Raw genomic sequence first — 27,873 nt, forward strand, 5'->3', positions numbered from 1 at the left:
ATTAGTTTACTTTAGTGGCGGTATGACAAATACCCTAGTTTAATTCGGGGAACATCAGCGGGGGACGTCAGCGGGGAACGTCAGCGGGGAACGTCAGCGGGGAACAGTATCGGGGAACATTATCGGGGAACATTACAGAAACCAATTTATATTACTCCGTACCTACCTGATGGCATCAGCCATCTCTCGATCGTTTCTTCCTGCCAGCACATTGATCACGTCAATACCTAAATCATATTAACAATGCCTTCGGCCGGCCAAAGTTTGCTCGAGATCGATAGTCTCGAGATACATGTGCTCGTAAACGATGAGATCGACCAGATATCACCAAGTCCGAATCCTCTAGTCAAGCATACACAATCCTTTGCTGGAGTGCCCCTCAGCCCAGTCCCCGACCCGGCAGCACGGGGCGGAGCTAAGCTTGAGATGCCAATGCGTAACATTTGTTGCGGTGCGCATGGCCTCTCTTTATTCATTGTAATTATAGCCTTAATCCGTGTACTTGATGTTGAAGCTCACCAAGCACCCAGACGGCCTCGAAAGACGGCGTGAGCCGTACGCTACTTTTTGACGCTGGACCTGAGGAAGACGTATTCGAGAGGAATGCCAAACGGCTCAGGCTCCCAATTGGCGACGTTGGAGTAATTGCTCTTTCGCATTGGCACCGTGACCATTCGGGAGGTTTACTGTCTGCTATTAGGCTAGTTAATAGCGGCAAAGCAGACGACAGTCCAGTAGTTGTGGCCTTGCCTCCCAATAGGCCCGACTATCGTGGCGTCATGTTTGACGCGCCCGTGTCTCTCGAGCCGGATCCGACTCTTCAGGAGATCCAAGATGCGGGTGGGAACATCGAAGTCATTGACCAAGGACGCACGGTGCTAGACGGCATGTTTTTCATCTCCGGTGATATTCCCCGGGAGACCTCCTACGAAGGCGGCATTCCTGGCGGTATTAGATATAGTATAGAAAGTGGAAAATGGACCAAGGACGAGTTGATTATGGAGGAACGGTATGTCATGTGCAATATCAAGGGTAAGTCTATATCTCCCGACGTTAGGCTCCTTCATAGCTAATTGCCACACCTAGGCAAGGGCTTGGTTATCTTCACCGGCTGCAGTCACGCTGGCTTGATAAATATTGCCAAGAATGCGAAGGAAATCACCAATAATCCAATCCACTCCATAGTCGGTGGCTATCACCTAGCCGATGCTTCGCCCGAGAAAATGAGCCACAGCATGAGAGATCTAAAGGAGCTTAAGCCAGCTCTTCTCATGCCGGGCCATTGCACTGGGTGGAGGTTCAAGGGACTGATTGAGAATCAGATGCCTGGCCAAATGGCTCCCATCTTCGGCGGTATTAAATACGTTCTTTAGTTCCATACAGCACAAAATGAAATCAAACATCAACCCTGACTCAGGTCACTCATCAGTAGCTACATTTCCAGGTAAAACGATCGTACATTGCTAAGACTGTTCCAAGCGAAGCTGGGAAGCCATGAACAAGAACTTCTTGATGATGACCTCCCCAGTTGGTTCAAGATCGTGTCTGGTGAAGCCAGACTCATTATGCCTCCTCGCCTTCTCTCTTAATAGATATTTCTGCCCTTTTAGACAGCCAGAACATGCTCCACGGATCAAAAGACATCTTGTAGTATTGCTTTAAAACTACATTCAAGCCGTAGTTGCAAACTTCAGGATTGGGCTGAATGCACTCAAAAAGCTGAGCAGATTCCCTGTGCTCTTAGCCGCTGAAACAAATATTAGTGCAATGTCTCCGGTCCATCCCAGGCGTTCGTCTCTTTGAGGACAATCGACTGGTATCGAGAAGAAGTTATCCCTCATTTCCCAGCGGAAGTTTTCGTAGAGTGTGTTGAGCAGAGGCTCTGAGCAAGCAAAAGACCCAGCGTCCTTAATGTCTGTGTGACAGATAACTGCCTCGACGCAGCTGAGATCGACTTTCCCGCCCCAACCGTCTATCTGAATGTATCGGAATCTATGAAACGTGAATCGCGGCTCACACTGTTCGCCTTCGCCGGCTCCTTTGAGCGTGCACTCATCCTGCGCCTTACATTTGCGGAGAGTACGAGTGCAAAGCTCACCCATTTCCAAAACTTCGGCTTGTGAGATCCATATCTTCTAGCCTTTCGGTCCCTTTGTATTCTTGGACCTGACGCACCCGACCAAGTTTTGGCCGAAGTCGATTACCGTTTTGTTTGAGGGTGTCTGGATTTTCCGAACAGGTTTAACCACCTCTACTTGCCGGACTGACTCCCCGTAGCCGGCGACTAATTCGACCGAGTTAGGCAGTGGCGGTAGAAGAACACCGGGCTCCCAAATGGAGTTCCCAACCGATCCTTCGCCCATCGGAGACGACCAGAGTGGGATTTCTGGTGTGGGGGGCACCGTGAGCCATCTCAGTACTGTCCTTCATAGGCTCGACGAATCTCATAGAGGGAGTACCCGGTAGCAGAAATAATGTGTACATGGAACTAAGAAGTCTGTCATATAGGCCGCACGAGAGCAAATGGCTTTCCTCTCGCCACTCCGTTTTAAGTACCTACTTAGAGACAACTTTTTTTCTTATACTCTACTATTTGTAAATCTGAGTCTTCCTATTCATATAAATTATCTATATAGTAATTTTCTAGCACTAACTATATTATAGACCTTGCCTCAGTAAGACAGAGACTTAGGGGGAAGTAAATTATTCTCTATTTACAAAGAGCTCATGCAACTCCAAGTGTATAGAGTTTGCCCAGTAATAAGTCCTTGGATTTTTTTTAGGAAAAAGAAAAAGGTGGCAGAGCTACCTGCCTTCTAGGGCCCGGTTAATCTCCATTCGCGCCAGTCGATACCCACCCATAAACAAATCCAGCCTCTTGATGTCCTTCTCCAGCAAGCCTTTGCACGATGCAAGTCCCGCCGTCTCTCGGCTAACCAACTCCTCCAAAACGAGCCTACTCGAGCTAGACAACAGAGTCTCCGATGCCGCCACGGCTTTCTGTAAATCCACAAACGCAAGGGACATGCCAAGCAACACGTCCACATTGGCAACCGGGCATTTCGACAGGCGGATCATCGTCAAGGCGAATGAAGATGGGAACCGCTCGAGAATCTCTGCCAACGATTCAGGAAGCGGTCGCACGCCTTTGCGGCCTAATATCTCTAGTCCGAGTTGGATGAGGTCTGGCTTGGCCGTCTCGTTGAGTCCGGGGACCCCGACGCTGGCCGTATCGAAACCGTACTGTGCTCGTAAGACCTGGACGATCGCGCAGCCGAGAGGCTTAGCGGCTCGAATGGGAACGGAAATGTAGGACTCTAGGAGGCAGATCTGGCAGAACCACAAAGGTGCAATTCTATACCAACTTTCATCACCCAAAGTTGGGATTTCGGGTACGATTTGGAATCTCTCGGCCGCGGCGAGCATGTCAGTCTCGTCTATGCGGAGCCACCGGTCTGTGGTCAATTCGGGGACGCCACTGTCCTTGAAGTGTGGTCGTCCAGCAAAGTTCCAATAAGTCTGCGATGTCGTTGGTACGAGGCTCAGGGAGTTGATCCACTTAGAAAGCGTACGGATTTCGCCCTCCGTGAAGGCGCCGAACATCCTCCCGCCCCAGCAGGCTTCGCGAATCAATCTGCTTTTAGCGGCGTTGCCCCAGACAATCCACTTCGAGTTACTCAGATCGTGCAGAAATTGTACCTGCGCCGACACCGACGAAAAGCTGTCGGGGTTTAGCAGCGTGGATAGCGGCTTGCCACCGATCCTGGCCGGGCATGCGAGGTGCAGCTTCTGCGATACGGCTGCCTTGGCTCGTAGGAAAGCTACGGCGTCGCGCTCGTCGTTTTTCAACGGTCGTTGGGATGGTACCTTTGGTGCTGGTGAAGGAGGCCAGTCTGGTATCTCGCCCATGCTGGCGGACAAAGCATAGCCGGCTTGAATGCGCTTCCAGGCTAGATGGGCAGCTGCGCCACCGTCGACTCCTTCGACATAATCTAGGTACTGAATTACCGACTGTGCTGACATCATGGCGTGTCCGCAGTGTAGATTGTCAATGGTGATGTGAAGGACAAAGTACCTCGGGTCGACTTTGAGCTCCTCAAGTTCCTTAGCCAAGATGAGTGTTCGTAGAGAGATGGTTTCAAAATGGAGGTTGAAGCCGAGCGCCTCGGGGAGGTATTCGTGGGGGAACAGGGAAATAAGGAGCTGGGCAACAGCAGACTTGAATATCCACGCATTATCGAGACCGTGCTTGGGATCAACAAAATCCCATGTGTCCGGCGAGGGTAAGTCGACGCCAAGGTTCCAAAGCAGTTCCTGATAAACCCGGGTGTGGCTTTTTTCAATGTCGCCGTCGCCGAGCTCCTCAGAGAGGACCCTCCAAGCGCCGCGCGTCACCGGCCTCAGCGGAAACGGCGTGTCGGCGACTTGATGGAGGTGGCCGAGCCATGCACCGTCTACCAGTTTTATAGGAGACAACTGGCCAAGGGCTTTCGCAGCCTGTTTTCGATCCGTGAGGAGCTGTCTAGGATTGCCGGCCTTTCGGCCCCGCAAATACTCCTCGTAGGCATCTTCAACATCACGGTGGAGTTCGTGAAGGTGTGAGAGCATGGCATCTTTATCAAAGCCCTCGATGGCGAATATGCCTGTGCGCTGTGAGAACTCGGGGGATGATTCAAGGGATTCGGATAAAATCGAGGGAAGAAGGCGGCGGGCCTCGACCAATACGTCGCTGTATTGTTCGATATTTTGAAGTTGAACGAAGAGACGCTTGTAGTACTCTAGAGCAGGCCTAGTCCCTGTCTCGCTGAGTGGTGGGTGCTTTTCATGTTTGCGTTGTGATTGAAGCTCGGAAGGAGGAGATTGTTGTAGACGTTTGATCTTGCCGTGGGCCCATGAAGCGAGGCGCGCCTTGAGGTGGTGCGAATTATAAGCCGCCCAAACGACAGAAAGGGAGAAAGAGAGCGTGAATAGGGTCGACACTAAGGTCGTCCCGGGCACCCAATTCATGGTCTGGTAAAGTAGTCGAGTACGCAGCGCGTAGAGCGTCTTAGAACTACTTATTTTTTTTTCCTATTTTCTATTTTCGAAGCTCGGCCTTTACCACTCAAAGAAGGTCCCCAGCAATGATACTATATATCCTTAAAAAACGCCAAGTATCTGTACAAAGGTTTGACCCGCGAATGCCATATCTACCTTCAGCTTTGTGTCTCTAATCTAGTCCGTTCAGATCTCGTAGTCTCGCTCTCCTCAACGAAAACGGCTCAACTCCGAGCATCTCTGAGGCCCGTTGGTACACACGGCATTCAAACCTTGCTCACCGTCGTGATCGGCCGCTTTCATAGCATCTCTCTATTGTTCCTGGCGTAGCGGGGAAGCTGAAATGCATGGGACGTGTCCAAAAACCCCCAAAACATGACGAATGATGCTTGATGCTGATGCAGTCAGAAGGCCGGAAGGGGCAAAGGAAAGAAAAAATAAAATGAGATGAAATAAAACAGATATTCATAGGCTCGTGTTCTCGGCGTTTATAACTCGTCGCCTTAATCGATCCGTCCCAGAGAGGGCAAGACGCACTCAATCAGCCAGCCAACGGGTTGATCGACACGCGGGACGAATCGCCTGCGGAAAGATTATCTAAAGTCAGCGCGCCACAAGCACTGCCGTGCCGTAGCGCCACTACGAGTGTGAGGGTAGCTGGCGTGAAACAAAAAGTTCCTTCTCAACATTGCGGTTGGTAAATCGCGGTGGGTGAAATGCAACGGACGAGAACTCACATCTCGGCGAGACGACAATATGAACGAAGAGGCGTCCGTCCAATGCTAACCTGGTTACGAAGTAGATCTACAAGTAAACGGCAAGGAAAGACCTGTCGATCACTTCTTCAGCGGCTTTCTGCAGGTGGGGCCGACAGGGGCAAGGTATTGAGGCGTTCGTCATCGTATGCCTAGAGCGCCAGCGACGATCCTTGGGCCTTCAAACTCTCAAGGATTTTGTATCCCGGATAAGGGACTTTTTATCGGTGCAGTCCCAGAACGAGTCTGGATTCTGAACGCAGGGAAGATCATATGAACTAGAAGGACGGATATTGTGTAAAACGGCCGAGGCTAGTATCATTCCCATAGTAGTCCTTCTACGAAACTCGAACATAACCAAATTGGGCAAGTTAACGCTAACGAAGAATGAGCGTTTCTCGAGAGCTGCCTTTCACCATGTGCGGCAATATTATCGGGGGAAAATTCAGCCTCAATGTTTTCTCCGAACCCACAACAGCCGCTCTAGAAGGAACACTGGGACCGGAGGTAGAAGGACAAATCGTCAGTGATCATAGATTAGCCATGCTATACCACTAAGAGCGGATCAAAGGACGGAGATTAACGACCCCCTGCGCGACTGGAACAGCGTCTATAAATAAGCCATATTACCTACCATATGTACGGAATACGTGCACTCAGTACATCGTGAATACTTTTCAGCAGAACATCACTCTATCTTATTACAAACCTTCCTGAACTCGATCTGATCGAATCCTCCTTTCTACTTTCTGAGAGTCTAGGTGAGATCACAAAATGAAGGTTCGAAACTTCGACAGCAAGAAGACGCTTGACGTTATCACCTACCGGCTCGAGGTACTGTCCTCGAAGCGCATTAGGCAGAAGCTCGCCGCGGGGGAAGATGTAAAAGGGTATTGGGGTAAGCAAGCGTATCTCTATATCTCTACTGCGCACACTTAGTAGATGTGTCCATCCGCTTATTCTTGACTCTAGGAACCGCTCCAACGGGTAAACGTGAGTAGCTCCAAGGTCCCCTCGCTTGGCAGTTGGAAATGTTCTCGTGTCTCAAACTCCTTCATCTCCTAGCACATATCGGGTATTTGGTACCGTTCGTTAAAATCGCCGAGTGCATCGCCGCCGGCATCGACGTAGGTTACTTATCCCTGGCACCACACGGAGGACGTGCCTCTAATCAAATGTTCCGTAGATACAAATTCTAATCGCGGACACGTATGGCTTCCTTGTCAACTATGATGCAACTATGGAGGTCGTCGAGCGCCGCTCGCAATACTACAGCCTTTTGATTACCTCCATTCTCCGGTCTCTCGGCGTCCCTGAGTCTAAAATTTGGATTGAGCGCGAGTCTACCTTTGCCACCACGGAAGCCTTCCGGGGCAATTTTCTGCGGCTGTGTGCCGCGTCGACGCAGGACGACATCAGGTCTGTCGGACTAGAGGTCGCCACAACGTCGATGTTGAGCCCACTGCTCTGTCCACTGTACCAAGCCCTTAGCGAGGTGCATACAGGCTGCGATTTCCAGCTCGGCGGCATGGATCAGGTTCTGTTCATCGTTTGATATTAATATTTTTTTTCTTCCCTCCTCCCGCTTCGTTACAAGCTAACACGTTGAAAACCGTAGCGCGGAATGTTTGCCTACGCGGATAAACTTCTCCCGCGTGTCGGCCATAGACCGGTCTCCCACCTCCTCGCCCCGATGATACCTGGTCTCAAGACAGAGAAGATGTCATCGTCGGCGCCGGAAGACACGAAAATCATGTTTTTCGACTCGGCCGAGGCTGTACGAGCCAAGATTGCTGAGGCCGATGTATCCCCCACGGAGCCAACCCGAAACGCTCTATTGGCGTGCTTAGAGCATATCGTTTTCCCAGTTTACGCCCTGGGGATCATGGCACCTGGTACTCTTCCCGAAGCGGCACTAGCAGGCGGAGTGGCGAAGAGGTATGAGTCGTACAAGGATCTGGAGGAGGACTTCTTCCGGGGGCTCGTTGATGTGGATAGCCTACGGTCGCTTGTCGCAGACACGCTTAACCACATCCTGGAGCCAGTTAGGCAAGAGTACGCGACCAGTAAGGAGTGGCAGGCCGTGGACAGATTTGCATATGGCACGCCTGACGGGCACTAGCAAAAATCCAGCTGGGACGCACACGAATGATGAGACAGAATATTTGGACGTTTCTGCCGGGCGCCGCTCTCGCCGTCAATGTCCTCCGCACAGAGCGTCAGGCATAATGGAAAGTGCATCTTGAAGTACTACTTGCATTTGATGAAATTAAAACTTCTTAAAATAGAAACAGACTTATTTTGGTGTTTCCTTTTTGACGGGGATAGGGATGACTGGCGAGCTGACCACGGAAATTAAAAGATAGTAAGTGCCGGCGCAGGGTGCACTACGCTAGTACTATTACATATATGTCTGTGACTGACTTGACTGGATATTCTTCCAAGGCACTACATATTCTTCTTCAAGACCCAGGCAATCCTTTTCAGTTATTCTCTATCTAATGGTGACACTATGATCTAGCAGGAACGGCTAGGCCCGGGCTCCTCAAGCCGTCCCTGGTCTAAGATAGTAACTAATAAAATGTCTTTCCTCAACCCCATCACCCGGCTGGGAAACACGATGGATGCACGAATGCAAGACACCACCTGTCTCGATCTGCAGTGCATCAGCAACATTCACAAGCGTGCAGCCCTCCCTCGGTTCGACCCAGCCCCACTCCTTTGTCTGCGGGTCTAGGATCTGGCTCGACAGCTGTGGGCACCACAGGAGGGTCAAGATGCCTCCGTCGGTGTGCGTCGTGTCAGGGGCTGCAGAGCGCGTCTCGCTGGTCGGAGCCGAGATGAATTTCAATCCGGAGGGGCTGGGAGCGTCGAGGTCCTGGGCCCACTGCTTGTTCAGGGACCTGGTTAGGGAGGCTAGTAGTTTCTTGGTGACGAAATCTGATTGCTGTGAGAAGCGGGTCAGGGTGGAGGAGTGGGCGGCTAGGACGCCTGGAAAGGCGAGCGTTTCGTTGGAGAGCTCGTCGCGGGCGATCTGCGGCCAAGAGGGCAGGGGTTCAGCTCCCATCTTCATGCATGTCTTCGGAAGCTAACTTGATCTGGTAACATACCTCAAAGGACTCATGCCCGACACCACCCTTGTACCTGTTTTTGTTTCGTCCGTTAGTGTTAGGCCAATAGGGAGAGAAAACAAAATTGGTTGGTACATCTTACCCTCGATCAACGTCAGCACGGAAGTGTGTGTTCTTGATCGCCTTGCCCTGCGCAAAATATTCCTGCGAGAGCTCGAATAGGGCCTCGAGGTCATTCTGCATCCCTGCGGAATTGGGGCCTCGTAAGTCAACGAAGAAGAAGCCGGGCGCTCGTGCGGCCTCCAGGAGCTCCTGGGCAGTCTGCGGATCGTTGGATAAAATTTTCTCAAAGTCGATGGTCTTGAGAGAAGCGACCGGTTCTCCGTGGGGGATGCTAGTAGCGGACATGGTGGTGGTGAACTAAGACGATTTGGGGGATTCTGCGGTTCTGAAAGGTATGATGGGATTGTTTGTCCAAATGAAAAGCAAGAGAACCCGTACTCATTTTATCTCGGCTGTATCTCACATGCCCAAAGAGAGACGGACAGAGCAATGGCCTGGCAAAGTAACATGGCTTCGCGGCTGCACCTGGTTCAGCAAGCCTCCTTCTCAGCCCCTCGCCGATCACCTCTTGCTTTTGGACCGTTGGTCCACCGATCCACCAACCCATTCTCCTCTGGGCGGGGTGCCCGGGACTGCAATGCCGGACTCTGATAAACCACTTGGGCACTTCTGACCCACTCCTTGACGTGGCAGAGGAACGGCAGGCACATCCTCGCCCAAGGCCGTCTTCTTTCCCAGGATATAGAAGTATAGTCGGACCCTCGCTTACTGCCCAGATGAGAAGGGAAGTGAAATTCAACCGACGTTTGCCGGGCAGACGACGCTTCCCTCGCGATGGTCGGTTTGGAGACGTTCCGCGTGGCTGAAACTAATTCGTTCTTTGCTGCTTTCGCTATACGAGAAAGAGGAAACTTCTTGCTCCTCCAGATGTTTGCCCTATTTAGCATAGCGCGGATCGCGTACTCAAATAGGTCTCGGATTTGGAAACTGTCATAAGTGACAGTGGAACGGGCTCGACGAAGTTGACGAACCACCGGGCGGGTATTACACAGAATCGAGGGTCGGATCCAATTCGGGGATTTATATGTAAATCCTGGGCCTGTGGCGCTCTTTTCGCGGCCTGTCCTTGCCTGATTTGGCCTTGGGAAGAGAGCTGAAGGAAGTGATCCTCAGCTCACTCAGCTTGACCGACTTGACGTGCTAGAAAGGAGCTCTCACGTAAGGGTGTTGTAGGATTGAGACAAGGAATCAGACTGGAATTTTCGTTATTATTCGGTCATGGTGGTCGTTAGTTTGCTACAGAACAAGGACAAATGCCGATTTAACCCAATTCCTGCCCAGCTATTCCCATCGCTCCAGTCTGCTTCTCCGCCAGTGAACGACATATCTTGCCAGAGAAGATGTCGGGAATCTTTTGCGATGACAGCGGTCAGGACTGGAGCGATGATGTTAGAAGCATCCAGTCCGCGCCCACGGAACGAACTGCACTCATAAAACGGCCGTCTTTAAGCAATGATGCCAAGGAAATCCTTGCCGGGGATGGCTGTGGAAAACCGACTGCGGGCAACATCCCGCTGTTGAGGGTGGCCCTCATCATGGGAGCCGCGTGGTTCGGCTGCTTGATAGCAGCGATTGACTCGACCATCATGGCCACTCTCGCGGGCCCCATCTCGAGTGAATTCAAATCTCTCAGCTTGCTCTCGTGGCTGACGACGGCATACTTCGTCGCTAGCGCCACCGTCCAGCCCATCTCCGGTCGCCTAACTGACATCTTTGGAAGAGGCCCCGGCCTCGTCCTGAGCGACGTCGTCTTCGCCGTCGGGAACCTCATATGCGCCATGGCAACAAATCAATACGTGATGATCTTCGGCCGTGTTGTCGCTGGTGCCGGAGGTGGAGGGCTGCTGAGCATTTCAACCTTTCTGGGATCCGACCTTATCCCTCTCCGTCAAAGAGGGGTGGCTCAGGGCATCGGGCAGCTATGCTACGCTACGGGATCCATGCTCGGTGGCATTATGGGGGGCTTGTTCAATGATCACATCGGCTGGAGAATAGCGTTCTACGTCCAGGTGCCGCCTGCGATATTCTGCGCATTTGCCATCTATTTTCTGGTAAAAGCGCCCCCGGAAAAGGAGTCAGATACTTCCTACCTCAAACGCATCGACTTCGTCGGGGTCTTTCTCATCGCGTCGTTTCTAATTCTCTTGTTGCTCGGTCTTAGCGCCGGGGGCAACATCGTTCCTTGGAGCCACCCTCTCCCACTCACGACCATCCCGGTGTCCCTATTCTTCCTTGCGGGTTTTATCAAGTGGGAGTCGACAATTGCGGAACCGGTCATCCCTGTGAAGCTCATGCTTAACCGGACCGTCTTTTCCGGATGTGCTACTAACCTCCTCGCGACCGTTCCTTTTATGGCGGGCATCCTTTATCTACCCCTATACCTCCAAGTACGTGGGAGCTCCGCAACCGATGCAGGACTTCAACTGTCGCCCTCACCGTTTGGCATCGCTGTGGGCTCTCTCGGGGCAGGTTATATCGTGAAGCGCACAGGAAAATACGTCGGTCTGGGGATCTTGAGTCAAGCCGTCTTGACGTCTGGTACTCTCCTCTTGAACCTTTTGAGCTCACAGAGTCCAAACTGGTTGCTGAGTGGAGCGTTTATTCTTGTGAGCTTCGGTGCTGGAAGCATGTCGACGATTACATTGATTGCGTGCACTGCTGCTTTGGATCATTCTGATCATGCCGTCGTTACATCTGCTATCTGTAAGTAAGAACCCGCATCGTGCTCCTGACTCTTTCAACCTCGTATATATATATATATGTATACATCATCGCTAACCACCATCTCCCAGATCTCGCTCGCGGACTAGGCAGCACGCTCGGTGTGACAGCCGCATCAGCAATTTATCAAAATATCCTGAACACGCGTCTCTGGGAACGATTTGGGAGCGAGACGAATGCAGCCGAGAGGATTGGTAGGATCCTAGAGGACCTGGAGGAGCTGAAGAGGCTTGAGGGCCACTGGCACGAGGGTGCGATGCAATCCTTCATGGAGGGGTTCAAGGGCGTCTGGGTCATGTTTTTGTGTGTTGCAGTCCTGGCTTTGCTGTGCATCTCGAGGATGCAGCAGTACGAACTTCACTCCACCTTGGACAGGAAGTCCAGGGAATAGCTGCGTGCACGAGGGTCGGGGTTGATTGCAGCTCGAGTCGACTGGATCACCGTAGGAAGGAGTTAGCTCGGCTGTCTCTAAAATGCGAGAGAGAAAAGACGTAGGTACATAACTAGTATAAGCGAGTTATATTAGTCCTTGTATATTCTAATGTAGACTATCTTCGTTAGCTACACTTTCCTCAAAGCTAGGGAAGGAAATGTATAATGTAGTTGAAAAAAAGAAGAGTGATATATTATTATTATTGTATAGTCTACTAATTCTATGCCACTGGCCTAATGGGAAATAGGTTGTTACACACGCTGAAGAGACCTGTAGGGCCCTCTATTAAGCCAAGGGATCCCATCGCTAAGGATCAACAGCGGCATAAAATAGTACATAGTTATTTGTCACTCCGTAGGCTGTCTCATGCGCACTTTCGAATGAGATTGAATGCTGGCAGACTCCCATGCAAGGAGGCGCGGCTGGGAGCCTGAGAGGTCATCAACCTGGGGCCGTACGCAATCCAAGACGTCAACAAGATTGGACAGGTTTCCGCTCTACGAGCAGGTTGACTGATCTTCGCACCGACAAGTAGTAGGTGACTTTTTATTTTCGATTTTCTTTCAGCCAGGGCATCTCTTAAAACACGAGCCTGTGCCAAAAGAAAGATGGGGAGGTGCCTGACCGCATGTGAGGGGAGTCTCCGCGACGCTATGTCCTTGGACCCAATATCGCCGACGGTTTCACAGATGAACTCCTTCGGAAGTTTGAAAAGTACCTCTGTGTCTGACTTGCTGCTACTACTGACGTCGGCAGTAATGGTGGCCGCACTCTCGTCCTCGCCCTCCTCTTTGTCCTTGCTGCCCCCTTTGGACGGGAACAAGCTGACATTCACCTCGAGAGAGCCGCGGGCGGTGGACTGCGCTGCGGTGACGATGGGCGTCATGACTCACGACTAGGATCCAACTCTTGAGGTTCTATGATCGTTTATGTACTCAAATGAGGCCATCAGAGGTTTGGTGGCCTGGGGGCAGTGGATTTTGAGTTATTCTTTTCGCCAGCTTCAAATATACACGCTAGCTGCCGGTGTGGGCAGCTCAGACCAGTCGTGTTATTTTGATTGCGGTTGTTATTGTTCATTTGATCTTGATAAGGTGAGGCTGGCTCTGGCCGAGTGTTTTACATTTACATGCAAGTATCTAGAATTCATTGTCGGTGCGTGACTTCGCCCCATTTCTTCTCGACGCCGTTCTGACTAGGGAATTCTACCAGGCTTCAACCTTGTTGGAGAGGAGAATAAAGGAAGGCTCCTTATGGATTTCTTTGAACCGCTTCTCGATTTTAAGAAAGCTGCTCTTGAAGTTGTTTTCAGCCCCAAAACCACGCACCATCCTACTGAAGATGGAGACTGCCAATTGACAGCTGCTGAAGACAGCTGCAGCTAGCTGACAGCAGCTGTCAGTGCCGGCATGGGGAGAAACTTTCAGCCGGAACTGAAAGCTGGGGTCGGTGTGTGGATTGGAGACTTCCTTGGAAACGGAAACAAGTCCACTTTCGGGCCAACGTTAAAGTCCGAACCCCGCGTTCTGGCAGAAACAGACGGTTATATTGATGATGCCCGCACCGCTCGCAATGCTCTTTGTTGAGTGGTCAGCTGATGGCTTGAAATAAAACAACCTCTTCTCACCATCCGTTTCCTTCCTTTGCAGTCTGCCTTTCACTTCCCACCACTCCTCATCTGCCTCCTCCTTGCCTGCACATCATGGCTCGTATGAAGAAAACATCGAGGAAGCACTCTGTGCCACGGGTAATAACTTGGACGCGCTTCCACCTACCACAGGAGCAGTTGCCAACATGGTCCACAGACCAGACCCCAGACTCCATCAATGTCCATCATGGCCCACTTATGGGTGCTAGCGGTTGGCTGCGGGTATGGCTGGGAAGAAGAGTCGATGACCCCGAACAGGCTGCCTACATTATCGGTAAATGCTAATTATATCAGAAAACATAAAGGGTTGAATATTTGTAACTAACCTTGGCATATAACTTACACAGAATGGCTCAGCTGGGATGACCTGAAGAACTTCCAGTCTTCTCCTGCTTGTGTAGAGTTTTTGCGGAACCTCCCTGAACACAATAACTCGCAAGTCTCTATCGATTCCAGCTTAGGACTAGGGAAGATGACTTTGAGTGAAGCCTCTTTGTTATCATCAACTACATCACCGCGCTTCCTCTTGCTCAGCCCCATTAAGACTATGACACCAACACCAGATGTAGAGGGCCGTGTGACCTTCACTACCTTTCTAGTGCCAGGCAAAGTCGATTGTGTATACAGCCTATGGTCAGATCATTTCGAGAGCAAGTTTTACTCATTTATACCCCGTGGCTATGAATCTATAACATTTAATAGCCGCTGGCGTACACTTTCAGCTGCCTGGTTCCATGTGCTTTCGGAAGACAGCTGGGTGGAGAAGAAGTTTGGGAAGCTAGAGGAGCAGGGTGGTCGGACAATCATTTGTCAATTTCACCTATGGCCATGTAAGTTGGGTGGCACCCCAGAGAAAGAAGCAGCATCGGTGGCAGACCCCGAGGGGAGGGAGCGTTGGAATCAAGCTATAGCGCAGGTCATGCCGCCGGCCACAGCCTGGGTGCAGGAGCGCTGGGATATTCACCGATTGCTGGATTGTGACCCCGACTCTCCTCTAGAGGACCTAGAATTTGAAAGAGAAAGACAGGAATATTGTAAGCAGAGTGAAAGGCTTCGAGAATGAGGTGAGTCGCTGGAGGAAATCAATGGCCTAACTTATGAAGGATGTTTATATTCTTTATTCTTGAATGTATATATCGGATGTAAAGGACAGGAAAGATATTTACAGCATAGAGATGCTAACATGCTAACAAATTGTACTCTATATTCTTACTCCAGTACGAGTACCGAAGCAAACATCCTCCTAGCCTCCTCTAATTCCACTCACCGGGATGCCCGGGATGCCCGGAATGCCGTCAAATGCGTGCTACCTGGTTAGCCGAGAGACTGTGGGACTTGCATCGTGCAAAGGCTTGCTGGAGAAGGACACCAAGAGGTTGGGTTTGTTTATAGGAGGGTATCAGCTGGCACGAATGGAGATTCACCGGGCCCTAGAAGGCAGAACTCTGCTATGTTTTTGTTTTTCCTAAAAAAAAAAAAAAAAATTCAAGGACTTGCTGCTGGGCAAATCCTATATACTAGCAGGTGCATGAGCTCTTTGTAAATAGAGATAATGTAAATTACATTACTTTTTCTACAGTGATCACGCGAGCACTATCCTGATACGCAAAATTATTAAGAAGCGATGATATGCATAAAAAGAGTCGATCCTCCGAGCCTGCGGCACAGCGTTTGGATGTAACCTAATCTTAAAAGATAAAAATAGGTCTATGAGTGCATGTCTTGATAACAAGGAGACGCATCTTACATCTCATTCTCAACTCTGAATCAATCACGGCGGCCAAGGCCATCTTTCGAGACCCTTTGCCCACTTCGATAGGGACGTATTTGTCAACCTTCATTGTGTCCTCTATCTCTCCTCCCCCTTTCCCACCCAAGTGCAACCATGGATGCCGAGACGATCCTTCGGCCACCGTCTCTCAGCGACGTTAGACCTAAGATGGCGAGATCATTACTTCCACCGGCTGCCCAGGATATCGGCTCTAGCACGAACGAGGGGCACGCGATCAATGACCCCAAAGAGCTCGATGCCGAGCCTTCCGGCCCTAATAATACGCAGCCGCGGGAGACGGAGAGTTGCCCGATACAATTGGTCTCGCTTGCAGCCGCCAACCCCACTTCCCCAGGAGAGGAGCTTCCGGGAGCGGAAGGGGCAGAAACAACAAATAAGCCCTCACGCGGAGCCATCGCCTTGATCATGGCTCCGCTTTGCCTGTCCGTCACGCTATCAGCCCTAGATCTCACCATCGTGACTCCGGCCATCCCGGCCATTGTGGGCGACTTCGAATCTCCATCGGGCTACATCTGGGTGGGCAGTGCCTTTATCCTGGCCTACACGGCCATCACGCCTGTGTGGGGGTCTGTGGCCGACATTTGGGGCCGGAAGCCCATCATGCTGATTGCGCTGTCCATCTTCCTTGTTGCGAGTCTTCTCTGCGCGCTGGCTCCTACCATGGACGCATTGATCGTTGGTCGCACCATTCAGGGTCTTGGCGCGTCGGGGATAGGCATGATGGTCAATATCATCATTTGCGATACTTTTTCGTTGAGGGACAGGGCGTTGTATTTGGCTATCACGTCTATTGTTTGGGCCGTGGGAAGCGCCGTGGGCCCGGTCCTCGGCGGTGTTTTCACTACCGAATTGAGGTGAGTGGTATATTTTATGCATGAATGGCGCTTCGGTGCTTTTTAATCCAGGCGGTCTAGTGGCTGACGGTGGCCCTCGCAGCTGGAGGTGGTGCTTCTGGATCAACTGTAGGTCACATATAGTATCTTCCCTCTGCCGTGGCACTTGTTTACTTCATGGTACTAATTCTTTCTTCTCAGTGCCTATTGGCGCTGCCGTCTTCTTCGTGCTGTTCTTCTTTTTGAAGGTCCCTAACCCCAACACCCCAGTCTTATCCGGGCTCAAGGCTATCGACTGGACCGGAAGTGTCCTCATCATGGGTGGCACTTTGATGATTCTCCTCGGTCTTGATTTTGGCGACGTCACATTCCCCTGGTCATCCGCCACCGTCATCAACCTCATCGTATTTGGCACAGTGGTCGTCGGCATCTTCCTCATCAACGAGTGGAAGCTCGCTCGAAACCCCGTCATCCCATTACGGCTGTTCGCTAGCAGATCGACGGTGGCGGCTTACGGCGTCTTCGCCTTCAACTCGTACGTTTTCATGGGCCTGGCCTACTACCTACCCCTATACTCACAGTCGGTGCTCGCATCCAACGCCCTCTCCTCTGGCGTCCACCTCCTACCCCTCATTATTTCGTCGTCCCTCGCAGCCGCCTTCGCAGGGGTATTCATTCAGAAAACGGGAAAGTACCTACCCGTCATGTACTTTGCTCAGGTGGCCCTCACTCTCGGCATCGGACTCTTCCTCAACCTAGAGTTCGAGAAGGACCTAAAGAAACTGTTCGTCTTCGAGATCCTCGCCGGTATCGGCGTCGGCATGAACATCGAGGGTCCCCTCCTCGCTGCCCAGGCCGCGGCCACCGAGCTCGACACAGCGGCTGTCATCGCTACTATGGGCTTCGGCCGGTCCATCGCCACGGCCGTGTCCGTCGTGGTTGGCGGTGTCATCTTCCAGAACGAAATGAATGTGAAGAATCCGCGACTTGTTGATCAGTTGGGGCCGCAGCTTGCTGCCAATTTTAGCGGCGAGCAAGCTTCGGCTCATGTCGATCTCATCCGGACTCTCCCCGAAGAGCAGCAGGACGTTATTAGGCGGACGTATTTTGATGCATTGAGGACAGTGTGGATCATGGTATGTCGAGTTCAGCTTCATCCTCACTTGGAGTACATGCATCTGACACTGACTTCTCTCCTACTCGCTAGTATGTCGCATTTGCAGGATTCTCGACGATTCTAAACTTCTTGATCCGCGGCCACCATCTAAGCCGTGAAACAAAGGAGGTGATACTTGGCGTAGATAGGAGCAAGGCAAGTCAACAACCAGAACAGCCAGAATCTAGCATTAGACAACCGGGCGACCAGGCTGCTTCAGTTGAAGGTGATGGGGTCAGGCGAAGGCAGGCAGGAAATGTCTTGGCCTCTTAAGCATATTAAGTTGGCCAACCCCGCTTCCGCCCACCCCTTTTTTTTTCTGTCCTCTATTCTCCCTCATTTCGCGTCGCCTCGCCGTCCTCGTTTCCTTCTGCCGCCTCCAAGTGCATTTGAAGTAAGACGAGTATACTGGACTGGTTCTGGGTATGATCGATATTGGTCAAGACTGCTTGATGTCCCCGAGTTATCGACTTGAGGGCGAGCCGACTGAGAAGATCGAAGATAGTTCGAGCGCATCAGGTCGCGCACCTAGGACCTGATTGTCTCGGGCGCCGCCATTATGACACGCGGTGGAGGTGATAGAATAGTTTGGAGGTGCCAGTGAGGGAAAGGCCACGGGAGCCGCAGGACAAAGAGCCATGGGTGAGGCTGAGGCGGATGCTGGAGGCTGCGCGCAGCGCGTAAGGAGTACCGGGGACCGAATCCCGCCTCCGCCGGCAGGAGACGGCACCTCAGTTTGATTAACGGTTATAGGTACTTGATAGATAGGTAGCGAAAGTTCCAGAAATAGAGAAATATCTCGCGCCGTCTCACTCTCCAATGTAGCTTGAGAGCCAACATTCCCTCTCAAGCAGACCGCAAGTACATAGGCAGAGCCATATTAACATGTACCCTTAGGGTCTATACCCTATAAAGCCTACGGGCTGGTTAATTAGCCAATTAGTGAGTCAATCAAGCAGTCAGCCAAACTCAGTCTAGCCCAAGATCCAGTCCGGTTCGAGGCGTCTAGTCCATTCCATGGTATGCAGGAAGTTTAAGTAGAAAGCTGACGTCTTAGGCCCGGGTCTTGGCAGATAGGTAGATGGGAGATGAAGATGGCAGGTGGAAAATATAAACCACTGGCGGCTTAGAAGTCCTGGTTTCGTCGTCGTCGTCGGTCCGGGTTCGCTGTATGGGGTATCTAATACATCTGGTGGAACAACTCGGTTTTGGCAACTAAGTCCCGTCGAAACTTATTTGGCAGTTCCATCCACCCACGGTGTGCACTCTGAATTTACAGAACCGGGACGGTCTGGGAAGGGTCGGTGTGAGATTCTTGAGAATTGCCCTCGAGTTTGATCGCGATACAGTCCTAGGATCACTAATAGTCTTCGAGCCCTCCATAACTGACACATGCCACTCAATCGAAGGGCATTTCGCACCGCATTGATAGCTGGAAAGAGATTGGTGATGACATTAAAGAAACCACACAAAGCTGTCGACTGTGGCGCTCAACTATTATAATAAATGAAAGCTCCAAATTTGATGAAAAAAAAAAAGAAGAAAAAAAAGAAAGAAAATCTGTTCTTAGCCAAGACTAAGAGAACCCAGTCAATGTTCTTGTACTTTCTCCGTTAATATCGCTGCCCTACTCCTGGCTGTTTACTTCAACATCGACAGAGCTGCTAGCAGCATGTTGGTGTCCCCAGTGAACGGGCTGGATAGCCATATAGGCATGTCGCATATCGATTAAACAACAGAAAGGTCCATCATACTGATTCTCTTCGAGCCAACGCTGCATTGGATGGGCCCCTACCAGCATCCGGCTTCTTTCCGCGACGTTCTGCAAAGCTGCATTCTCGATCCTCTCTTCACCCAACGAACTCATTTTGCACCCGGATTGATGCTCGGGGGAGGGTTGCTTGTGCTCCGGGTTCTGCTTCTCGCATTTCTGAAGAATGGGAGGCTCGGGCTCCTTCGCGGGGCGTGGCATCTGATGTCAGAGCAGAAGGATTAGCACGCATCGGTTAGGAATAAAAAAAGAAGAACGGATTTCAATACCTGTTGTTGGCTCATGTTTTGGGTATATGGGTAGAATGTAGAGAGGCTGGAAGTATGCTATGATTGACGAACGAAAGAGGTGGTCCAGTGATTCGCAAAGAAAGCACCTTTCATATAAAAGTCTGGGTCTAGAACGGGCTTGGATTTTGCAGTTTGCGAGTGACGATGAATCCTCAGTCGGCTTCTAGGTAGATAGGCCCGGTATTTATGTACGTTCCAGGAGCAACTACGACTCTTTGGCTGGCACACCGATAGGTCAGGACAGAACCGGGCTCTGGACCGCTTCGGTGCCCCTTTACCACCAGATATATGTTCCGGACGGCCATCTCGCCCCGTTTTCTACCTGGTCATCTCCTATTTCCCCATCAGAAGATATCCTGTTGGCGTGTAACTATTTCTGAAAATCGAAGGGATCACCTTGCGGTAAGCGGATTGTGGTCACTGCCAATCAAAGTGTAGCACGCTGCTCCTCGGGGTGCGGCAGAGCCAATGGCATCCGTTGGTTTGACTCTTGTGACCATCGGGCTATTCTTCACTTTCACGCATTCAACAGACTGCATTTTCCGATCGGAATCAGCGCTGCAAGCAAAATTCCCTTGCCTTCAAACCCGCAGCTATAGATTCTCAGACGTGGCAGAAGGATGAGGCCGGATGTTCAGTAGTACACTTCTCATTGAGAACTCTTGTGAATAAGGACCGACTTAGACTCAACCATGGAATGTACTAACTGGCATCATCTCCTGTCTTTTAGTAATACCTGTTAGACAACCACTAGGGCAAGATAATAGGACAACGCCAGCTACCTATGTAGCTACTCTAACCCTATAATATTGCAGGCTATCTTGGTTCCAATAATACCGTGTACTGAGAAAGCAATGCTTGGGTCTAGATCCAAAGACCGTAACCCATTGGCACCTCAATCATCGTGTTTCAACATTACTGCCAGGAAATGAATTCCTCGAATGCGCTTCTACCCAAATCCAAGCCATGATCAGCATCATTTATATCTTCCACTCCCTCCTGCAAAACCTGAATCGGCTGGCAAGATGACCTCAACAGGTCCACAACGGCAAGGTGGCCATTCTTCCTGGCCTTGTCCATTGCCCGCTCATACTGTTCCCGATATTCTCCCTCGATCTTCACCCCAGACTGTAATAAAAGCTTTACTGTGTCAAGACGACCATTCTCGGCTGCACCTTCCAGAGCCATTCTCCCATTCTTTCTCGCAGGGGGAGCGTTTACATCTGCACCCTGTCGCAAAAGAAGATCAACGATTCCAGCATAGCCGTGGATCGAGGCGAATTGCAGCGCAGTGGCACCCCCTCTTCCTGCCGCCGGGGTATTAATGTCCGCGCCGAGATTAATCAAGTATTCAACGATGGTGAAATCGCCGACTTCAGCGGCTTTTTGCAGCAGTGTTCTCTTGATGCCGTGAATTGGACGCGCATTTATATCCACGCCTCTTTCCGTGAAGAAGCGGACCGTTTCCAGTTGCTTGGCGCCGATAGAGACCAAAACTGCAGTTTCCGAAAATACCATGGGCAATCCGTCCTCCTGGTTGACGACTGTCTTTCGGATGACGGCGTTGATATCAATCCCCGTAGCATCCAGCATTAAATGAATGATTGCCAAGCTCGTCTCCTTTTCTGATTCTATCGCATCAACCAGCGGAGTTTTATGATCCATTAGGCTGCTATTCGTACCGTAGGAGTCCCAGGTACTAAAGGAGATGTTATGCTGGAGTAGTAGTTCCACAAGAGCTGCGTCTCCATTTACCACGGCTTGCCTCATCGTCTCAATCCCGAAAATACCCTTTCCACGGGGATATCTTTCGCGGAATCGCTGGAGAAGGAGTCGAGTGAGGTCCATTTTGTTCGAAGACACTGCATTTTCCAGAGCTCGAGTATCCGCTGGATCCGCTCCGCATGAGAGTAAGAACGATACCATAGCCTCACCACCCTCAGTTACGGCTACACTGAGAGGCGTCTCGCACCTCGTGTCCTCGCATATCCCGGCAGGATCGACCGTGGCTCCGCGCGAAAGCAAGAAGTCAACTATCTCTTGAGCCCCAGACTTATCGCCGCCTCTAGTGGCGATGCAGACAAATAGGTTGGAGATGCTCTGTTCACAGGGGTGCCTGCCAGGACGAGCTCCTTGATAATGCCGAGGTTCCCCCACTCAACAGCGACTACTAGAAAGTTGACGTCCGTGAGGAATATGTCGGGCGAGTCCAATGGAGCCCGCACGATAGTCTCGTTCTTACTCTGGAGAGCATTGAGTAGAGGAGAACCTATAAGGCCGTCCTTCTGCCAGTAAGCCTCCCGATTGACATCTGCACCCAAATCAAGAAGCGCCAACGCGAGTTTTTCCCGGCCCGCCATGATAGCTGCTATCAGTCCCGCGGTTAATGCATTCCAATGGCATCGAGTAACCCCCAAATTCAGCAGTCTCTGAGCCAGATCAAAATCGCGTACGAGGAACGACGCTTCCAGGGCAGCACAACAGTTGTCAGAGTCCATCATATGTTCTTGAGTATTAGCGAACTCGAAGAGGCGGGTGATCTCAGGTTTGTTGAGACGTATAGCTTTGGAAAGTGGTGTTGAACCCCACGAGGTGCGGACGTCAGCCCTTGCTCCCTGTTTAAGAAGAAACAGAATGAGTTCTTCGTTCTGACTCTCCACAGCCAAAGCTAGAGTGTTTCTGGTTAATGAAAACTTCTTTGTATTAAGAAGTAGTTGAACCAACTCTAAATTCCCTCGTCGAGCGGCCATTTCGATCAATAAGTCTCCTGAATCTGAGAATTCTGTATCTTGATTAATGGTTGGATCGACGGCAGGGCTCAATAGTACCCTCTCGAACACTTTGACTGCAGTTTCCGGGGTGAGAAACTTGAGGCACTTATGAAATATACCCATCCCGAAACACTTTAGGTGATTTGTTGGAGTTCCAGCTTCAACTAGCATCTCAAAGACAGCTGGGCAAGTGACTGCCTCGTAATTAACAATGCTAGGGTCCACACTTGCACCAGCGTCGATAAAAAGGCGGACAAGATCCTGGAGGCCTGGATCCTGGTTTGCAGAACGAGGCTGGAAACGATGGCGTCCGAGACATAGAGAAAGAGCGCCGTGAGTGCCATTATGTTCTCTTTCCATGAGCAGCCTATTGACGTCTGCCTTGTGTCGAAGAAGGACATGAATAACTTCTTTGTCCCGACACATGGCGGCCATCTCAATTGCGGTGCGTCTGCGTCCCAAGATGTCCAGGCAGACGACTTCATTGGGGTCGAGAGAAATCTCAGGATTGCTAAGGAATAATTCAACCGCATGTGCATCACCAGCTTCAATGGCGCATTGGAAAAGTTTTTCTGCGACCGCTCTGAATAACATGTTCGGAAGGAGACGTAGAAATGGAAGAAGTTGCGTCCCGGCTTCTGCTCGCAAGAACTCCCACACGTCCGCGTGTGAAATTCCATCCATTCCGGCAAAGTTGTTCGCTAATCCATACACCAGGAATTTAGCGTATGCGGAATCGAGCAATTGAACTCTTTGAATGGCAGTCGATGAGATTTGGGAAGTTGCTCCTCCAATAACACTGGAGAGGAGAGATGGAGGAAAGAGTCCGCGTATCATCCCAATTGGTATTCCAGAAATGACTCCATGAACCTTTGTGACCAACTGAGTGCTCTGGTCCTGGGGCCGTAGTAGGCCATTCGCCGAAAAGCCATCAAGTAGCATTCGCGGATTAATATGACGCGAGGGTATTTGAGAATCTTCAGACTGTCAAAACACAAGGCTCCCTGAGATGTTTGATTTTTTAACCATACCTCTAAATCTGTCAACTAACCGGAATAGTTGTTCGGTCGGTAGGTCCAATGCTTGAGTCTGATTAGGAGGCGGCGTTCGGATTCGAAACCCATGCGGTAAGGCAAGAGAAGCATCTTTACGTGTGTTCAGCAACAATAGTTAGTTCAAAGTATGGGAGCCAGTCAAGCTAAATAGGGAGCAAGTAGGTAAGTACCTTGCGATGGGCCGCCGGGTCCAAAGCGATGGCGCTTGATTTCTCGCTGAACTGTCAAGCTTGGCACCATCTGGCCTTTGAAGAAGATCTCCGACTCTTTCCCGAGACGCATTCGTCGATGTAAATGCAAGGAAACAGCCTTCCAATCCTGCCTCCGGTGATACTTTTTTATACCCCATTTGCTGAGCCGCGTCTCATATTGAGCCTTACTTGACTACTCGTTAGCGCTCTTCAAGCATTCATCGTGGCTGAACGGAGTAATTACCTTGCGTGGAACTCGTCGTCTCTAGCGAGTATTTCCCTCACGGAGGCGAGGCTCCTGTTCTCGTCGAGGTAAAGTCTCCTGATCTTCGTTTCATAGCGGTCCCAATCTAGTTTGGTGGGGCGCTTCCTTCGATTTTGCTGGTCTGCCATGGCTGGCCTAGCCGCAAGATGTCAAGAAGGAGGCAAACTTGAGGATGGGAGAATGGTGCCGGTAAATGCTCTTCACCCAGCCAGAAGAATTCAAGGTTACGTATGTAAATGGCTATCTGCGCTGAGCCTAAAGATTAAGGGGAATGACATCACTTTCACTGTCCGCATTTTGGTTATGTTGCAAGCATGAACTCGAGCAGGAAAGATGGCAGATGCAAGAAGATATTTTTTTAAGGCGAACCCCGTCGTCGCCTTTTGCCCTACGATGCTAAAAACAAGGCGGCGGCCTGTGGTATAAAGCGGGGTAAGGGGTAAGGACCCGCCACTCGTAAGAATATATCGCCTTGACTTTCGTACACCTGTTGTTGCGTGACACGTGGTATTATCGGTTTGGAATCCATCTTAGAGAAGGAGGAGACGGCAAAGGTCTCGCAGGATGGTAGCAGCTGTGGGATCTCGTATCACCTCCTTCCCGTAGCAAGTTCGAGTGGTGGTAAAGAGAATAGACATGATGAGATCTGTTTCCAGGGCTACCGGGATAGGAGCCACGGCTCAGTTAAAGACCTAGTATTAGACCAGTGACGCCGATTCCAGCCCACGCGCCAAGGGGATTACCACCAAATCTTCTCGCCCCAGCGTTCTCGTCAGATCCTCCGTTGGTTGGCGACGCCGAGCTCGGAGCCGTTTCGGTTTGGCCTGGTTGGACTGACCCCGCAAACATGACAGTTTCACTCGCAGGACATCCATCCGAAGAAATGAACTCGCTATAAACCGAGATAAGTGCGTCAGCACTAAGTGTGACGACTTCGTCGTTATTAAATGTGGCTCTTGTTGGCGGAGGGGGTTTGATCTTGTCTACCCCTGCCGTCATCACAACGGGTCGCACGTGAGCGAGGACGTAACAGTTGTCGTATACAGTAGATTCGGTGCGTAGGCTTCCAGCTGACTCAATAGTCTTCGAACAGTCGGCCGTAAGATCGTCTCCGCCCGCTGATACAGATCCCATCCGACAACCCCAGGTCGTCGTGCTGTTGTCGGCCGCATAGGTCGTTGTGCCCCCCCATCTGTCGGGCACTGTGTGGTCAATGTCTGCTGGATAGATTCCAGCCGCGCGACATGCATCATTCTCTGGGGTTTCCGCGGACGGGCAGTCAGCTCGGAGTGAGAGGATAATTCGCTTCGCCCACACTGGCATAGTGGTTCCAGGTCTAACTTCGATCGTGGCAGCAAAGTTACTAACAGAATGAGATATAACAGATGCTTCAAGCGAGATTGGCTCTGAGTCCGGAAGGAAGGCCATGTCAATAGGGTCGAACCCGAATGCTCGTAGGGCGAGCAGGATGATTGCTAATATCCAATGTGTTGGCGGCATGGTGGTCAATGATGCAGATGACTCTTGAAATAAAGCTGCGCTGGACCTCGCTGTAGGAAAGGACGGGAGGGGAAGGCTGAAAGTAAACTCTGGAAGGGCATGAACAAGGGGCGGGGATGGTCTCAACGGAAGGATTTATATGTAATTACTCCCCGCACATTAACATTAACCGAGACTTCGTCTATTTCCTTCGTGTGGGTGAGATTTACTGATAAGCCAAGGATAATTGTTTCTCCCAGTCTGAGCCAATATAAGTCTGGAGTGGCACAGGAAAGTTCGACGATGGATGCAATCTCCCGGGATTATTATATGCGTAGACTTGGTATATTGCTAAATGCATCTAGAACCCCATTGGACTAATTAGCAGTGGTCAGCACGGCATGCAAATTGTATTGATGGGGGCCGCTTATGCTCTAGGAAATCGAACCACGCGAGTGGTTCAAAGGAAGAACGGGGTGGCAACCTAAACATGCCTGGAACCGCGTCTATTTGTCAGAAGGAATCGGGGATGCGGATAATGCTCGATATGATGAATGGTCATAATACATGTTATTGCCCAGTGGTGGTTCTAACCATAATTGCCGTGGTCCAGCCAACTCAACACCGCTACCAGACGTGAAACTCCCGCTCGGAAAGATTCAGTTGCGCTCTGAGAATCTCTTCAAATGGAAGATTTGTCGACTGCCCGCGCTTCTTCGTTTCTTCCTCATCATCCGCACGGAACACACCGACGCGGTCCAACTTGTGGAGTTGTTCGCCCGAGCCACTGCCAGGGTTTGCATTCAGAACCAGACCGTATATCCGATTCGCGGGAACAGATGTTCTTCTCTCGTATTCCCACGTGTCGTCAGGGTTTGAGACCCTTCTGAAAATAACCGCGAGATATAGGGACATGTTTATTACTCGGTCGGGATCTGTAACCACGGGTTTCCCTGCTTGGCGTTTCGGTCTCCAATCGCTGTCAAAAGCAATTTCAACACTGATACCATTCACAGAAAATGATGCCCAGTCATTTGCCATATCCTTTTGGCGACAACTCAACTTCTGCTGTGTAATAAAACCATGTAGCCAAAGTGAGGAATCCCCGTCCTCGCTAGGAACGGCCTTGGGGGTTCTCGTGATGACGCAGGTCGGTACCAAGCACGGCCCATTTGGGTTGTGAATATCCAACACCTCGTATCCTGGCTGGATTTTGAAGATATGCGAGTTGTCTCCATGGGGTATCCAGTCACCTGCCACGCGCCACGATGTCTGAAGTGAGAGCCATGACCATGTCGGTACATCTTCCGACCGTGCGGCGTAGAACTTTGAGTTCCATCCCTGGCATATCCACAGGAGATCCTCTAAGAGGCATACATCCCACAGGCCGGCGATGCACCGTACTGATGCTTGGGAGTCTGGTACATCGTCGACAAACGCAAGTTGCATTTCGCGGCTAAACCTCGTCGAGAGAGCGGCCATGGCGGGGAGAATGTCTTTCCGGTACGTGAATTTCCGATTACATAGAAGCATCGCGATATTAGTCCAAACACTTCGGAGGAACACTTTCATCGCTTGTCGATCGTCCCCAAGAAGAAGAGTGATGTCCTGCCATGGAGTGGTTCTGCGGCTAAGAGCAGGGAAAGCTTCGGATCGGCAAAATGCCTGGCACTCGAAAAAGATGGCTCCGGCACCAAAGAATATGGTTCGGCTTGACAGCTGCCTTTCCTGGAGAGTCCAACCTCTGGTGTTCCAGGTGGATGCCTCGACTTCTGCAGAGAAGTGGCCAAAATCGCGGGTCGCGCTTGGCTGAGACTTTGCATGTAAGGACAGATATCGGATGAAGTAGCAGCCAGAAATTCCCTTTGCTGAATTATGATATGGAATAGCGGCTGCTAGCTTCCGGGACCGATCGAGGTCCTGTTTCCAAGACCGTTGGCCTGCGTGGACCGGCAGCACCCGTCGATCGAGAAAACCTTCGTTGCTTGACGAGGATTTTACGGCGCAGATAGTCACGTACGCCGCCTGGTAAATCTGGCCCATGATCGCGGCTTCATGGTTCCAGTCGTCGGCATCATTCTGCACAATACACAGAGCATCGATCCATACATAGTCAAGGCCTAGAAGTCTGGTAGCTACGCATGCGTCAAAGTGGCACCGTGGCAGAACGTCCCACAAAATGCCCGATTTCCGTTCCCATAGAGTATTCTTTCTAGTTTGTAACCACTCTCCCTTGCCCCAGCAGTAGCTGAGGGCAGCATATCGGATTTTCTGCCCATTCGTCTCGATAAGCCTTGGGATATCGGAATCGTCTCCTTGAGATCGGCCCACGTACACTAGTCGCCGTGGGCAGGGTAATGCCGGACCCGTAGAGACACCAGTTCCGTTTCGCCAGCAAATCTCAGATCGTGAGCCGGTCTCATTCTCGTGGCCATTGCGGCACTCCTCGATCCAAGACCGCATCATGCTGATATTCTCTGGC

At 51.0% G+C, this 27,873-nt stretch overlaps 5 protein-coding genes and 3 pseudogenes across 5 annotated transcripts; 4 read left to right on the forward strand and 4 right to left on the reverse strand.

Moving 5' to 3' along the window:
- Positions 1–243: 243 nt before the first annotated feature.
- Positions 244–1,373, forward strand: SAPIO_CDS1565 (uncharacterized protein; the record flags this gene model as incomplete). Its single annotated transcript, XM_016784804.1, has 3 exons — positions 244–451; positions 706–1,032; positions 1,087–1,373. 3 exons carry the CDS (start codon positions 244–246, stop codon positions 1,371–1,373), a joined length of 822 nt encoding a protein of 273 aa, XP_016645561.1.
- A 1,432-nt stretch (positions 1,374–2,805) lies between these two features.
- SAPIO_CDS1566 lies at positions 2,806–5,007 on the reverse strand (annotated as a pseudogene; the record flags this gene model as incomplete).
- Positions 5,008–6,566: 1,559 nt separating this feature from the next.
- Positions 6,567–7,914, forward strand: SAPIO_CDS1567 (uncharacterized protein; the record flags this gene model as incomplete). The annotated part of the gene is made up of 5 exons (XM_016784805.1): positions 6,567–6,690; positions 6,765–6,785; positions 6,858–6,919; positions 6,979–7,329; positions 7,411–7,914. The coding sequence occupies 5 exons, from the start codon at positions 6,567–6,569 to the stop codon at positions 7,912–7,914; spliced, it is 1,062 nt and encodes a 353-aa protein (XP_016645562.1).
- Positions 7,915–8,337: 423 nt separating this feature from the next.
- SAPIO_CDS1568 (uncharacterized protein) lies at positions 8,338–9,271 on the reverse strand (the record flags this gene model as incomplete). Its single annotated transcript, XM_016784806.1, has 3 exons — positions 8,338–8,826; positions 8,903–8,936; positions 9,006–9,271. The coding sequence occupies 3 exons, from the start codon at positions 9,269–9,271 to the stop codon at positions 8,338–8,340; spliced, it is 789 nt and encodes a 262-aa protein (XP_016645563.1).
- A 1,055-nt stretch (positions 9,272–10,326) lies between these two features.
- Positions 10,327–12,098, forward strand: SAPIO_CDS1569 (Uncharacterized protein; the record flags this gene model as incomplete). The annotated part of the gene is made up of 2 exons (XM_016784807.1): positions 10,327–11,689; positions 11,779–12,098. The coding sequence occupies 2 exons, from the start codon at positions 10,327–10,329 to the stop codon at positions 12,096–12,098; spliced, it is 1,683 nt and encodes a 560-aa protein (XP_016645564.1).
- A 3,575-nt stretch (positions 12,099–15,673) lies between these two features.
- On the forward strand, positions 15,674–17,842 carry SAPIO_CDS1570 (Uncharacterized protein; the record flags this gene model as incomplete). The annotated part of the gene is made up of 4 exons (XM_016784808.1): positions 15,674–16,434; positions 16,517–16,542; positions 16,615–17,549; positions 17,621–17,842. 4 exons carry the CDS (start codon positions 15,674–15,676, stop codon positions 17,840–17,842), a joined length of 1,944 nt encoding a protein of 647 aa, XP_016645565.1.
- Positions 17,843–20,545: 2,703 nt separating this feature from the next.
- On the reverse strand, positions 20,546–21,478 carry SAPIO_CDS1571 (annotated as a pseudogene; the record flags this gene model as incomplete).
- Positions 21,479–26,018: 4,540 nt separating this feature from the next.
- Positions 26,019–27,857, reverse strand: SAPIO_CDS1572 (annotated as a pseudogene; the record flags this gene model as incomplete).
- Between the last annotated feature and the right edge of the window lie 16 nt (positions 27,858–27,873).

This window comes from Scedosporium apiospermum (genome assembly GCF_000732125.1).
Source record: "Scedosporium apiospermum strain IHEM 14462 chromosome Unknown SEQ_SAPIO_0066, whole genome shotgun sequence".
Classification (NCBI taxonomy): domain Eukaryota; kingdom Fungi; phylum Ascomycota; class Sordariomycetes; order Microascales; family Microascaceae; genus Scedosporium; species Scedosporium apiospermum.